The sequence below is a fragment of the Microtus ochrogaster genome, linkage group LG8, assembly GCF_000317375.1.
Source record: "Microtus ochrogaster isolate Prairie Vole_2 linkage group LG8, MicOch1.0, whole genome shotgun sequence".
Lineage (NCBI taxonomy): Eukaryota > Metazoa > Chordata > Mammalia > Rodentia > Cricetidae > Microtus > Microtus ochrogaster.
The window spans coordinates 1,813,406-1,827,788 of NC_022033.1; the positions used below are offsets into that span (position 1 = coordinate 1,813,406).

General features: G+C 50.1%; 2 protein-coding genes across 3 annotated transcripts in view; one reads left to right on the forward strand and one right to left on the reverse strand.

Moving 5' to 3' along the window:
• Psma7 (proteasome subunit alpha 7) overlaps positions 1-3,754 on the forward strand; it is a 5,924-nt gene extending 2,170 nt beyond the window's left edge. Inside the window, exons 2-7 of the mRNA XM_005362756.2 lie at positions 1,221-1,347; positions 1,642-1,766; positions 2,158-2,280; positions 2,645-2,764; positions 3,135-3,197; positions 3,564-3,754. Coding sequence (XP_005362813.1) covers positions 1,221-1,347; positions 1,642-1,766; positions 2,158-2,280; positions 2,645-2,764; positions 3,135-3,197; positions 3,564-3,659 — 654 coding nt within the window. The 3' untranslated portion in view covers positions 3,660-3,754. The remainder of the gene's footprint in view (positions 1-1,220; positions 1,348-1,641; positions 1,767-2,157; positions 2,281-2,644; positions 2,765-3,134; positions 3,198-3,563) is intronic.
• Positions 3,755-4,258: 504 nt separating this feature from the next.
• Positions 4,259-14,377, reverse strand: Lsm14b (LSM family member 14B). Of its 2 annotated transcripts, XM_005362758.3 has the most exons (10): positions 14,221-14,377; positions 12,759-12,922; positions 11,661-11,796; positions 10,845-10,961; positions 8,704-8,871; positions 8,450-8,527; positions 8,103-8,264; positions 7,552-7,702; positions 6,193-6,377; positions 4,261-5,956 (listed from the first exon to the last, which is right to left on the reverse strand). In XM_005362758.3, the coding sequence occupies exons 1-9, from the start codon at positions 14,345-14,347 to the stop codon at positions 6,206-6,208; spliced, it is 1,275 nt and encodes a 424-aa protein (XP_005362815.1). In that variant the 5' UTR covers positions 14,348-14,377; the 3' UTR covers positions 4,261-5,956; positions 6,193-6,205. The 2 variants fall into 2 exon arrangements, with proteins under 2 accessions (XP_005362816.1, XP_005362815.1); XM_005362759.3 differs by lacking the exon at positions 10,845-10,961 and having other exon boundaries at positions 4,259-5,956.
• Between the last annotated feature and the right edge of the window lie 6 nt (positions 14,378-14,383).

Genomic DNA, 14,383 nt, shown 5'->3' on the forward strand with positions numbered 1-14,383 from the left:
CTCCCCAGAAGTCCCGCCTATTCTCTCCTGCCTAGCTGTTGGCCATTTAGCTCTTCATTAAACCAATCAACATCTTTACAGTGTAAACAGATATTCTGCAACACCCATGTGTTTGTTTTGTTTTTTAAGTTAGCTTCACAGAATGACATCCCTGGCATCCCATTTCCTAGGAGACAGAGACTGGAGGATACGCTGGGTTTGCTGGTCAGCAAGTGTAGCAGAGTCTGCCAGGTTCAGTGAGACTGATTCTGTCTCAAACATACATTGGAGCAGCTGGGGAGATCGTCCAGCAGTTAAAGAGTGCAAGCAGAGTTTAGTTTTCAGCACCCAGGTGGTCAGTCTCAAAACTGCCTTTCATTTCTGCCCCAAGGGATTAAGCACCTCTGGCCTTTATGCACACTCGGGACACAAAACCATAGGAAAGAAAGCTTTGGAATCTGGAGGTGCCGTTGTACCCAGTTAGCTTCTCAGAACCCAGAAGCACAGAAGAAATTTGTAAAATCACTCCAGACCAGGGCTGGTGTGGACTGAGCCTCTCCCTTGGGAGAACCTTGTAGAAGGTCCTGCAGCTGGGGGAGTGGAGCCGGGTTGCTACCACCTAGTTGTGCCCTCTGCGCTCAGCTGCCTTGTTGAGGGATTGCTGCATGTTTCTGTTCTCTCTTGAGCACTCTGGGCTTATGGTGGGCTTTTTGTTTGGTTTGATTTTGGTTTTGGTCATGCTAGGCAAGCACCGTTCTGCATCCATAGCCCAGTTTCACTTGTTTAAACCGCGGCCACTTCCTCCCTTCCACAGTACCAGGCATAATCAGGGAATGGTGTGTCAAACTCACTAGATCCTACCAGCAGGATGTGCAGTGTGAGGATCCACGATTGTGGCCTGGGGCTTTGTGCAACTCTGGCTTCCAGCATCTGCTGCAGCGTTCTCTCGGGCCTTGGGGGTCCTGTGCAGCACCATTTAGCTATAATACTGCTGCAATGCTTTCGGGTTTTAGAGGCGTGAGATTGGACACTCAGGTCCTGATATTGTCCTAATCCACAGAAGTGGATCCAGTTGGTACAGTGTGTTAGCGATGGGCCGGATATAGGTGGCGTACCTTCCCGTGGGACTGTTGCCCCAAGCTGTGTGCCTGGCTGACCCTACCCCACTCCACTGTGCCAAAGATTATCAGCTGTCCTGCTTATTATGTAATTCTTAAAAGTGACCTGCATTCTCATTTAAGGTTGGTGTACGAGGAAGGGATATTGTTGTTCTTGGTGTGGAAAAGAAATCAGTGGCCAAGCTACAAGATGAAAGAACAGTCCGAAAGATCTGCGCTTTGGATGACAATGTCTGCATGGCCTTTGCAGGTACAGGTTGCTCCGGGGTGGTAGGGGGAGCCCTGGTGACCAGTCGGTGGGGCTAGGCGGTTGTGACACATGGAGACTGGTTAACGGCGACCCTTGAAAAGAAAGGGATTTGGACATTAAGAGACAGCAGTTGCTGGGTGATGGTGGACCCTCCTTGCCGCTAGCACCCCAGGGATGGTGGTTACCATGAAGGTTCAGCAGAGCCTTCTCGGAAAGCTTGCAGAGGCCAGTGTGCCACCCTTGTACCCCGTGTAGTGACAAGCTGCCCTGACAGAGCCTCTGCTCGTGTTTCAGGCCTCACCGCTGATGCACGGATAGTCATCAACAGAGCCCGGGTAGAGTGCCAGAGCCACCGGCTGACTGTGGAAGACCCGGTCACTGTGGAGTACATCACCCGCTACATTGCCAGTCTGAAGCAGGTAGGCGCTTCCTCAGGCACTGCTGTCGGGGGTGCCCTACAGCACCGTTCGGCTGATTCTTCTGACCTGGAGCCATCCTGACTCTGGTCTCTAGAGGGGAATATAAGATTTTGTCTTGCTACTTAGTCTAAGCTACCATTTGTCAAGCAGTTGAGAGGGCTGAAAGGTACCCCTGCTCTGTGGTAAGATGTGCGATGCAGGACACCAGACACCATGTGGCGCACACACATGCAGGCAAATGGATACAAATAAATATTTAAAAAAGATACATAATGCATTTTCATTCCTGGGTGTGTCTTAGAGGAAAAGGGAATGTTACCATCTGAGTCGCGGGTCACTTGGGATGGGTTTGTCACTAAGCAGTTGTGGTTGTCGCTTCTTTTCCTTTCAGCGCTATACTCAGAGCAATGGGCGCAGGCCATTTGGCATCTCTGCCCTCATTGTGGGTTTTGACTTTGATGGCACCCCCAGACTCTATCAGACTGACCCGTCGGGCACGTATCATGCCTGGAAGGTAAGTTTGTGTTGAAACAGTGGGGCTTTGGGCATAGGGAAGGACTAAAGCGGCATCAGCAGACAGATGGCAACCTCTTAGCATGTTCCGTGTGCACTGCCTGTTTGTCTCACTGCGCTTCTATGAAAGCAACACATTCTACATTGCTGTTTGGCATTGCATCAGAGAGGGCCTAAATTGAAATCTCCCCAAGTGTCTCTTGACAACGAAAGAACTTCCATTCTAATGTGCTAATAGCCTTAAAGGTAGGATCAGGGTCAGTGCTACCGCCTCCCACACCTGGAGAAGCCATCTGCAGGCCGTGGAAGAAGGCAGCCACTGGCCAGCCACATAGACTGGCTCTACTAAGACCCATCTGTTTTAGGCCAATGCCATAGGCCGGGGCGCCAAGTCAGTGCGTGAATTCTTGGAGAAGAACTACACAGATGATGCCATCGAGACAGACGATCTGACCATCAAACTAGTCATCAAGGCACTTCTGGAAGTGAGTATACGTGGGACACCCCAGGCAGAATGGGCCTGCTGTGTCTGAGAGGGGGTGGTGTGACTGGGACAGTCAGGGCTTGCCTTAGGGCAGAACATGAGAGGCCGTGTGCTAAGTCAGGGAGGTAGGAGGCAAGCAGGTGTGTTCTAGCCACAGTAGCTAGAACACAGGTATTGGGTTCCTGTATGAGGAGTTGCTGTACAGACTGGAGGTTACATAAGTATCCTCCGCAGGCCTGACCAGACACACACCTGCATTTGGGACAAAAGCCATAGATGTTCACTCTCCCATCTGGCTGGTCTGGTCATGGACCAAAATTTAGGTCCATGTGAGGTTAGCCATACCTAATTAATGCTTTGCTTTCTTCAAGGTGGTTCAGTCAGGTGGCAAAAACATTGAGCTTGCTGTCATGAGGCGGGATCAACCTCTCAAGGTAAGTCTCATTTTTGGTGGAAGGGTTCAGATAGAGGGGAGCACTCCTACCTTACATACCCAGTCCGAGGTTCCAGGTGTGTACAAACACACTATCGATGGCATTTTCATAACCCTCCCCTGGTCCTGTTACGTTGCTTCTCATAGGCCATTGGTTGTACTGTGGCACTACCTCCCTCCTCTTGACTAAGAACATTCCCAATGCCCTTCTGTTGTGATGTGCTGTGTTCTGGCGTAGACGGCCAGCACCAGCTCTGCTGCAAGCAGCATGATGCAGGCCTGCAGAAGTAGTTGCACCACCAGGTGGTGGTGTGCTTGTGTCTTAATCTTATGCAGATTAACTATAAATGTGCTTCTTGTGGGGTAGATTCTAAATCCTGAAGAAATTGAGAAATATGTTGCCGAGATCGAAAAAGAAAAGGAAGAAAATGAAAAGAAGAAACAAAAGAAAGCATCGTCATAAAGTGTGCGTTATTTGGAGCGGCTTTCAGCATTGGTGTTACGGGCCTTCTATTGGCTTGTCCCGGAGCCCAATAAACATCTACATTTTTTAACTCTGTCTTGTGATGTGAGCACATCATTCGGGTGCAGCTGTAGTTAAGATGGGATCTTTGCGTGAGTGCTGGCCTCGTACTCTCAGCATGTCTGCGTAAGGGTCCAACAGACCCAGGGTTCCCAGAGCTTTCTCCCAAATAACTCTGGAGCCATGACTTGCAATGTAGCTAGTTACCTGGTATGTACAGCTCCTCTGGCCTGGCATGTGAGGCCTGGGTCCCTTCCTTAGTGCTGAGGTTTGGTGCCGGTATTTTTAAAAATGGCTCAGTTACAAGAACACTTGGTGTTCTCTCAAAGGACCTGGGTTTGGTTCCCAGCACTTACATTAGATGACCGACGGCTATCTGTAATGCGAGCTCATAAATGTGGTATATACTCAGTCATGCATACATACACGAATCGAACCTTAGTCAGGTGGGTAGTGGCACAATGCACCTTTAATCCCAGGGGAGGCAGAGGCAGGCGAATCTGAGTTTAAGACCAGGACAGCCAGGCTACATAGAAACACAGTCTCAAAAAACCAAAAGAAAAAAAAAAAAGAGGTCCATAGTAAGACCTCCCATGCCACCCCGCAAAACAACTTAGTACTGACTGTCACTGTGGTTTTTTTTTGGCCAGGAATGCACTTCCTCTTGGCTTCTTAACCAGTTTATCATTCTACCAACTGCTTTGGCTTACAGCTACACCCCCACCCCCTTAACCAGTTATGTTAGAACAGTAATTCTTTGGCCAAATTTATGCCTATTGTATCGTCTATAAGCTACTTGTGTCTTGGCAGAGAAAAACCAGTTTAACTAGTTTAAGGTATGTAGCATATAGCCTGTCCTTTACTAATAAGAGTATATGTCATCAACGGTCCCAAGGCTGCCTGCCAATCCACTGACCACATTATCTGCCCTGAATACTTGAACAGCCACAGCAAAGCAAGGTGGTTTACACTTACACCAGTTTCCATCCATATTAGACTGGGGTGCCCAGTGAGAACCAGCCTGCCTTCTTCATCTGTGGTCATTGGGTCACTTTTCTGGCATATACCTCCAACACCTAAGTAGCCTAGGTGTGCTCTAGGCCTAACTAGTTCTTGCTTCTGGGTAGGCCTGGACATGACAAAGGCGATGGAGGCAGCATTTGAAGGCTTGAATGTTTATTTAGAGTTTGCATTACCCCAACAGTAGCCCCAGTGCTATGTTCTAGTCTCAGCTATGAAGTCCTAAAAAAATAAACCCAAGCTTTTGCAATGTGACTTCATCAATACAGAACTAAAGCTTTATAGCTATTTTGAAGGGGTTTTGGTTATCAAGGTGCTTATTTTCAACAAAATGCCCTGTCAGTCAGAGGACGCATGCTTATACAGAAAATCTGACCCATTTACTCATGCAACAAGTTTATGTTCCCACCCTCCCTCCACCTCCTTTAAAATAAACACACAAGAACTATTTACAATTGAGGAAACAAGGCCAGTGACCTTTAAAAAAAAAAAAAAAGACTGGCTCATTTCAAAGTGGATGAGAATACTTAGATGCAGCCAGAGTCTTCTAACAATGGCTGACCTGGGCCAGAGGCACACCACATCCCTTGTCTTGGATCTCGACAGTAAGCCTCAGTAGCTGTGGAAGCCAGGCTCTACAATGAACTTCTTCACTCATCCCTCTGTCAGCCTCCAACACTGAACACCACTGGTTCATTACACAACATGATCCATGAAACCCCACCCCCCTTCACTGCCCTTGGCCCTCCCACCCCATACGACTGGTTCACCCTGTGCTGGCCCTGCCTGGCTCCTGAGACTTCCCACTTTTAGCAGTTGGGGTACCAGGCCAGCAGCACCAGGGGCCAGATGGGTTTGCAGAGACATTTGGACACCACATGTGCCAAATAAAATTTGGTTCTGTTTTAAGAGTCAAAGCTGTCATTTAAAAAAAAAAATTATAAAGTGAGGATTGAGCCTTTGCCTATAGAAACCTTTTTGCAAAATACCAAAACCTTACAATTAGTCTGTGTGCAACCAAGAAGAAAATGTAGGTCAAGATACCTTCACAAGGTCACCCACAAAATACTTCCCCCAAAACAAGTGGTTCTAATCAGACCACATCCAAGTTTAGGTTGAGTCCAAAGCTAAGTAGCTAAGTAGCATCCAGACTTGGTAAACAAGATCACTTCTCCCGGTGACTGTAGCATTCATTTCCTTCTGTCCTCTTCAGGACCCTATGAAACGACAAGAAGTCTGTGTGTCCAAAGGTACCTGTCACACGGCTGTCTATTCCCTCACCACTATGGGGACCAGGAGACAGAGGAAGGAAAGAAACCCTGGCCCTCCACATCCCACCCAGCACCGCACAGGATTTCAGCCAGGCTTACTTCTGTGCGCGCAGCTCTAAACACGGTCTAGGGATCTCACCCCACCACCTCCTACCCAGGGATCCAGAAGGTTCCTCGCTTACTTGTACTGTACCCTCACACCCGGCCAGTCCCAGCTCGGTGGGAAGTGGGGTTGCGCCTTGTTGTTCCATTGCCTCTGCCTCCTCGGAATCCACCACGTGAACTGCGGCCCCGAAGGAACCTCCCAGATACCCCAAAGGTCTCGGTGTTCAGCTTCCTCTCTTCTGCCCATGTTGTTCGCCTAGAACTAAACCAAAAGATAAGGTGTGTTAAGATCTAACTGTAAGTTGGGTGGTGGTGGGGCACACCTTTATTCCCAGCATTGGGGAGGCAGAGGTAGGTGGATCTCTGTGTTTGAGGCCAGCCTAGTCTACAGAGCAAGCTCCAGGGGCAGCAAGAAAACCTTGTTTGAAAAGGGAAACCCTGTCTTGAAAAACCAAAAATCAGACTGTAGTGAGCAACAACTGATGTTTCTGAAATAGGTTTTGTCCTTCAAATAGCAGTGAGAAGGAAGGATGAGCTACTGCTGTGGTTGCCTGAGGCAGGAGCACACTACCCTGGAGCACACACCAGGCCTCCTGTGGCTCAAGACCCACCTCTATCACAAGTGTAAACAATGGACACACGTGGACGACAGCGAAGCCCTAAGAGCCATCCAGGTCAGCTTCACACCAGCTCATCTTCAGCCACTGTCACCAGGAGGCAGTGAAGTTCATTGCTTAGAATATAGCCAGCACCATCAACCTGCCCATTCTGATGGAAGTCCCGTTCCTCACTCCTACAGCTGTTGCAGAGTCCTGGCCACACCCCTCCTCCGATACAGCTGGGCCTAAGTCCTTCTCTTAGCGTGTATCTTTCTTGCTTCAATTGCTCCCCTGACAGTGTGTATGGCTCAGACTACCCAGCTCATTTCCTGTTCTTCATTGGCTGGCAGTGTGCCTAATACTCAACCAACAGGACTCCTAGGTCTGTGTTTGTACACCATGCCTGCTCTGAAGACTACTGTACAGTCTGGGGGTGTTCATCCACAGTGCTGACACATATATCACAATCACTGACTTCCAAGACATGGGAGGACAGGGTGCTCAGCCAATTGCTTACATGTATCTATGCCAGTAGGCAGATGGGCAAGAAAAAACAGCACAAATGGAACTCTTGGAGGCAAACAGGGAGAGCAAGGACTTGACCTCAGCAAGTCCAAATCAGGCTAGGGGACAGCCAGAGGCTTTTGGTACTACACCCTAGCTGGCAGAGGTAGACCCAGCTAGGACTCTCGTACTTATCATGTAGAAATGTAAGATCCCAAAACACCCACCCAGAATATAAACTCAAACCTCAGACTTAATGTTAGTACATTTTAGTCGTGTGCTTCTAGGACTTACAAACCAGTCATCCTTCCCACAGTGCACTCAGGCCCTGACCTTGTTTTGAGTTCAGAAGAAATGTTGTCAAAGAAGGACTTGGATTTGTCATAGTAACAGTTGGGCCCCAGAAGATCTTCCTCAGTAGGAGTCTCTTCACTCTGGGTCATCACAGTAGGGTCCTTCTCTTCCCCCTTCTCAGCTTTGTCTTCTACAAAGAAAAGCAGGGCACAAAGGTCCAGAGACAAACACTATCCAATGGTTTCCTGTTGGGGGGTGCGCTCAGGCCCAGAGGATGGTTTCCTGTTGGGGGGTGCGCTCAGGCCCAGAGGATGGTTTCCTGTTGGGGGGTGCGCTCAGGCCCAGAGGATGGTTTCCTGTTGGGGGGTGCGCTCAGGCCCAGAGGATGACCTAAACATTTCATGCCAGAGACCCTTTCTTCTCACTGCGAGTCACAGGCTTCACAACCCTCACCCCAACCCTTCCTCATCTCATCTCATTCCAATTTTCACATTGGTTAGGACCCCACGTCCTTCCAGAGCAATGCCAGCCATCATGTCTTAACATGCTCTAGGGAATCTCTTGGGGGCTAACTTTCAAGTGAATCAGACCTTTAAAATTCAGCTTCTTCTTAAATTCTTTATCGAGCTCTTCTCGGTTGAACTGGGCATTTGCACTCTCAAAATCAAAGTCACCTTCAAACTTGATTGTGTTTTCCTTAACATTAGTTGGACGGTTTTGCCCTCTGGAACGATTTCTTGTTCGCCTATTGCCTATGTGGAGAAAGAAAAAAAACCCAGCATGGCTGAAGTCACCAACTTATTTCCAGTTTGAATTCAAAAGTAGCTCACAGACACACTGAAGACAAAAGGGGCACAGCTCACTAAGGCCCACCTTAGCCCCAAGTCCCCAGCACAGGCAAGCAAAGTGGCCCTGCTGCTCGTGGCCATGGAGTTACCTGACCGCCTCCGTGGAGGTCTTCTGTTCTCATCATTCACCTGCCCTTGAGTGTGCACAGGTGCCGACTGGACTACATCTAAGGTGCAAAGGGAAAAGTGAGGCAAAGCTCCCGCCGAAGCCAGAACCCAGCCACCAAAGCAGAGTACCACCACCACATGCAGCCTATGGGACTAGGCTGCCTGCCCACACAGCCCAGTGAGTTCTACATCGGAAACATATAGCAAACTGCAGGGGGATATCAAGTGCAAGTACCGATGGCAGTCTTGCTGCTTGGCTGAGCCTGGCGACCATTGAGTTGGGTCCCCGAGGTGACCTTGGTGGGTAAGAGTTTCTTAGCATTCAAGTTATCAGCAGAACTAGTCTGGACAGCCTGTTCCACCATGGGGCTCTTGCCGACTGGGGTAGATGAAAAACCAGCTCCTGAGTTGAAGAGGGAAGGCAGGTTTAGAAGTAGCTAAGAGAAATTTACTACCTCCAGCCATTTCTCCTGGATGGTACCTTGGGGGTGGGGTTAGGGCAGGGGTGACATACTGTCTAGAGAAATTCTGAACTCAGGATTTACTCTCCCAGACCAGCCCACTCCTTTTGAAGCTGATCCAGGTGACAAAGGAAATTAAGTCACAGGGAGGCACCAAGGCCTGTTCTCTAGGAACGCCGATCTTTGAACTACGATGAGGAAAGTCATTGTGCTACCAACGCCAACGGGTACTTCCTCAAGTTTACCAATGGGTTTTCTAGACAAGTTCTGACCAAGCCTGAAGGTGTCAACAGTCCTTAAATGAAGTCGGAATTCAAGAAATGTTACTCTGGTCTATGCAGGAGAACCCACCTAGCCTGGGATCTTCTAGAAAGTACAGTAATCAGACTCTGAAATTCTAGAACAGCTTTATGAGAAACAACATGAGGTAACCAGGACGTACTGCGATGAAGGTTAACAACCTACAGCTTCTCAGAGAGTAAAAAGCTCTCATAAAAGCAAGGACGGGCTACCAGGTGCCCAGTGTATACCTACACACAAAACGCACTCTCAAAACAGAGCTTCAGTAGTGGTCCCAGTATGAATCCTCCGAAACTGGCAAAACACAGAAGCCACCAGTAGCATCTGTGGCCCCCTTTGACCTGTCCCACATCCCATAACCCATGGGGAACATTAGCCCTAGGGACTATGTGGGACTGGAGTGAGACGTAAAACACAAGTCCTGGTCATGGCAAAACAAAATGAGACACTGCTGTGGAGAGACTATCACATGGTCAGGGACGCACTCCCGGCAAACATTCGTAAGGTGCTCTCTGACAGAAACCAAGATGGACTACTTTTCCAGGCCTATCATCTCACTAAGCAAAAAGACCCCAAAAGACAAACAGGAAACAGTCACACCAAAGTGGCTTCTGGGTACAGTTTTTTTAAATATTTATTTGTACATATATGCGTGTTTGTCTACATGTAAGTCTGCACCACATGCATGCCTGGTCTCCTTAAAAGTCCAGAAGAGGAGGTCAGATCCCTTAGGACTGGAGTTATAGACGGTTATGAACCACTATGTGGACCCTGGGAATCAAATCCAGGTTAACTATGAGCAATCTATCCTGCCCCTTATGTGCTTTGTAAAGCAATTTTACCCTATGGTGGATTTCTGTGAGCAATCCTAAGGGCAAGGAAAGCATCCTCAGTGACAGCTCTTAATTAGAAAGGGTTATGCATTCCCTCGTTTAGGTACAAAGAAGCCCTACAGGACATAACAACCCACACAAATAGATGGATTGTGCTCTGTGCCCCGGCCTGGGAGGCCTCCTGAACTAAGCTGGGTAATGATGAAGGTTTGAGCTGCTACAAGCACGATGCCAACATGTAAAACAGACATGCAGAAACATCAGCACAAGAACATGAGGAAGGTCAAGAAACCCTGTAAACGCTGTATCAACAGAGATAGGTGGGTGGATAGTAACACTAGCCAGCTGGCTCTCAAATTGGCATTGTTCATGCAGTCAAACACCTGGGGGCTGCCATTCAAGCTCCCCACCTCAAATGCCCATAAGACAGAACTACACATGTTTCATCTGAGTTGTTTGGGAAAGTTCCACAGCAGAAATCCAGAACATGTTTAGGACTCAGAAAACCCAAGAAAACAGTTTTATGTCTTCCCATGTAATGGCCATGACAGGCCAAACCATAAACCCAGGCAGAATGAATTAAGTCCTCTGTTGGCTCTTTCTAACCCTTTAAAACTGGCATTAATAAATCAGGCCACATGCCGAACCAAGCAGAAGCAGTGTCCTGATCCCTGGGCCTAGTGGAAGGGTCTGTTCCAGTTCCTGCCATCCTGGCTCTGTTCACCCCCTGGCTCTCACAGTCTACGAGAAAGCATGCAGTTAGTTCTCCAAACTGCTGTTACCCTTGGAAGTGAGCTGAGGTGGCTCTGAGGACATGTCAAGCTCTGAAACAGGCTGTGGAGATGGAGAGGAACTAGGGCTGGAAGCAGCGGCTGAGGCTGGAGGGCTTACCAACTTCTCTACAGAAGAGAAAGAGAGAAGAGCAAAGAGAAAGCACACAAATAAGTCAGGACATTCTTGTCTTATGCCTAGCAAGCCTGGAAAGAGCCAAGCAACCTCTCAAATGATGTATTTTAGAGCGAGGCTGAGAAGTCGCCTGTCACATCAGAACAGCAATCTCAAGTGGCCCATAGCATTGGTCTGGAGTTTAACTAACATTCCCTGCCTCAGCTGCTGGAGTCTTGAGCAAGGATGGAAGGACAAGATGCAAACTGTGTTCTTAGGGGTGGAGGAAACACTCGTGTGTACATATGCACATTCATGTCAAGCCCACAGGTCAACCTGGGGGTTGCTTCCTTGGGTGTCATCCACTTTGTTTTTAAGGCAGGGTCTCTCAGCTGCCCAATAATTAGGCTTAACCTGCGAGTTAGCCAACCTCAGGGGTCCGTCTGTCTCTGCATAGGGCACTAATAGTCTTAGATAGATCCCATCTGTAAGAGACTACAGCTGCACAGAACTTCTGATTTTAAGTGCATTCTGAACTAACACTGCTGCCTCTTAGTCTCAGAAAACGGGTAATTTATCACGAGTGGTACGATGCAACAGTCCAGGAGCTGTATGATACCAAGAATTAATTGTCCCACTCTCAGGGTATAAAACTCTATCACTATATGGTGATCACAGGCAAAGGTAGTTGAGCACACAGAACGGTCACTCACCTAGACCTAAGGAGGCGGCATACTGCTGGCTGAGCAGGGAGCTGGCTGCCAGCTGGCCATACGGCGGCATCCCTCTGAAGGGGCTGTAAGGCACATGCGGCTGGAAGGGCGAGGCGGAGGCAGAGCCCAGGGAGGACTGAACAACGAGACACACAGGTAAGAGCACTGCAACATCCCGTTACCTCTCAAGCAAGTCTCCACATACAGCACTTGCCAAGTCTGTCAGCCTGCACTCCTGATGTGGTAGGCAGTTCTAAGAAGTTTCCAGTGTTGCCAAAAGTGCATGAACTTCACAAAATTAAAACCCTTTCACAACTCCCCTCTGCCAACAGCGGTCTGGCCTTTTTAGTTGGAGAAAGTTCCCGTGAAGAGATGTGGGGCCATGAACTATTCACATATCTCCAGATGTGTTTGTCCCCTCCCCTCCTTTGTCTCCCCACACAGAATTCAGGATCATGCCTGTTCATCTGAAGGCTGGCCTATTCCCACACTCACCCTCAATACCTATGCACCAAGCTGGGTCCTTCCAGTGCCACAGAAGACATCGCTGCCTGCTGCTACCTTTCTATGCAGAGCCTCATCCCAGAACCTGAGCACCCTGCACTGCAGAAGCCAACCAAGACCTGACTTTATGTAAGATAACCACTAGATGCCCTTCCCCTGACGATCCTGACATATAACCTACCAGGCAGTCAGGCTTAGCTTAAGACTTTCAAATTTAGGGTTCTACCACAACGGAATATAACAGTATAAGACTCTCAAGACAGCGAACCAACCCTATCATCCTGAAAGCATCTGATGCCCTCACACTGTGGCCCCTCAGGGCTTGAGGGCAATGTTCCAGGTCCCCCGGGACCAGGCAAGACCAGCAGCACATCACACAGAGCAAGCTACAGTTTTCTTTCCCTGCTGGCCTTGCCATACAGAACACACGACCCAGCAGAGCACATGCTGCATGGGTACAGAAACCATCCAGGCGAAAACCAGGCCAGCGCTCACTAGAGGACAAGTCTTCAAGTTGATTGCTCTGGACAAAAAGATGACACCAAGTTCCATGTGGAAACCAAGATCTCTTACGAACCACACCCATACACTTACCTGAACAATAGCAGGATCCTGAGGGAGTGTGTGCTGAGCTTTTGGAGGTTCACACACAGTAATATCTTTGATATCACTTCCCCGGAAAATGATGTACTCATAAATTTCCTCTCTTGGGGGAGCAGGCCTATCTGTGGGACGGTCTTCAGTACCAAAGGACCTCACTTAGGGGTTAAAAAAAAGAAGGGTTAAGTTGTAGTCCTGTGCCAAGTCCATTTGATCAGCTTCTAACACTACAGCGCCCTCTCTGACACAGCATTCTACTGACAATTAACAGCTCCTTAATCTCCCACTTTCCAGCTAACATCACCTATATGGCGCCACATCTCAAAGAAAGGGACGGTAGTTCAGCAAGAGGACATGAGAAATGTCACAGAATCCAAGCCTCCCAAAGCTCCCTGCACATCTGCACACATCCACTGATTGTCTCTGCAGAAACCTCCCTCCTCACATCTGACTGCAGATGGAACCCTTAGCAGCTTCAAGCCTAAACCCTCATCACAGGCTGCAGCTGAGGCGGTTTTCCTAGGCAAGCAGGGAACAACAGGCCCGGGCTGCCGCAGAAACAAAAGGAAGGAGTCCCTGAACTCGGGCCCCCAACACTAGCTTCTGTGTCCACAAGGAAATCCGGAACCCAAGGGATCCTCCACGGGATCTAGGAAGGCTAGCACACCTCTCTTTGGCAGGACTCCGGGGCTGATCTGAGTCTGGTGGCAGGACTTAAGCAGAAAACTCCTACTGTGGACAGGGGTCTACTTTGGGCCTTGTTTCTCCAACTGGGGATCTCATGGCAAGAGCAGTGCAGCAAGGAGAGTTCCGAACATTGAGCTCTCCCCGGCAGCGCCAGTCTGGGTGCGGGAGCCAGCTTTCAAACGGAAGGTACTGCTAGGGTTCGGGAGAATGGCTCAGGACTGGCCTCGACCCTTCCATCTGCACCCTCGAGGGTCTAACTCACACCCCGGGCGGCCTGCTGCGCTAGCGCTTCCGAGGAGCAGCAAGGAAACGAGCGCCCCATTTTACGCGGAGAAGGGAGACAAAGAAGCTCTGGGGGCCTCACGCTGCCGGGACCAGCGCGCACCAATTCTTGGATTTCTCTCATCACAAACCAACCCCTAAAGTCGACAGGGTCGGAAGAGTGCGGGGCAGGGCAGCGGCAGCTCTAGCGACGCCCCGGCTCGGCTGGAGGCTGCACCCGGACGCGGTGGGCCGTGGCTGCCACGGGGTCCAGCAGAGCGCGCTGGACCCGGGCCCCCCGCCACGGCACGCGGCTCGCCCCGCAGGGACGTCTCGCAGGCGGGGAGGTCCGCGGCGTCGGAGCCGCCCCGCCCCCCGACACCTGCAGGACCGCGGTCCGCTCCTCCCCTGGCCCCCGCCGAAGCCGGCACCACCATTGTGCGGGCAGGCGCGGGGCAGCCGAGCTGTTGGGGCGGCGGTTGGGCGCGCGGCGGCGGCGGGCCGCTACCTTTGGCGAGCGCCACGGTGGAATTGTCTGTGTCGATGGTGTAGAGAATGCCCTCGTAGCGGATCTGCGCCTTGGAGATGAGGCTGATCTTGCTGCCCAGATACGGGGTGCCGGACGAGCCGCTCATGGCGGCGGCCGGGGCGCGCCAGGCGCGGGGGACCAG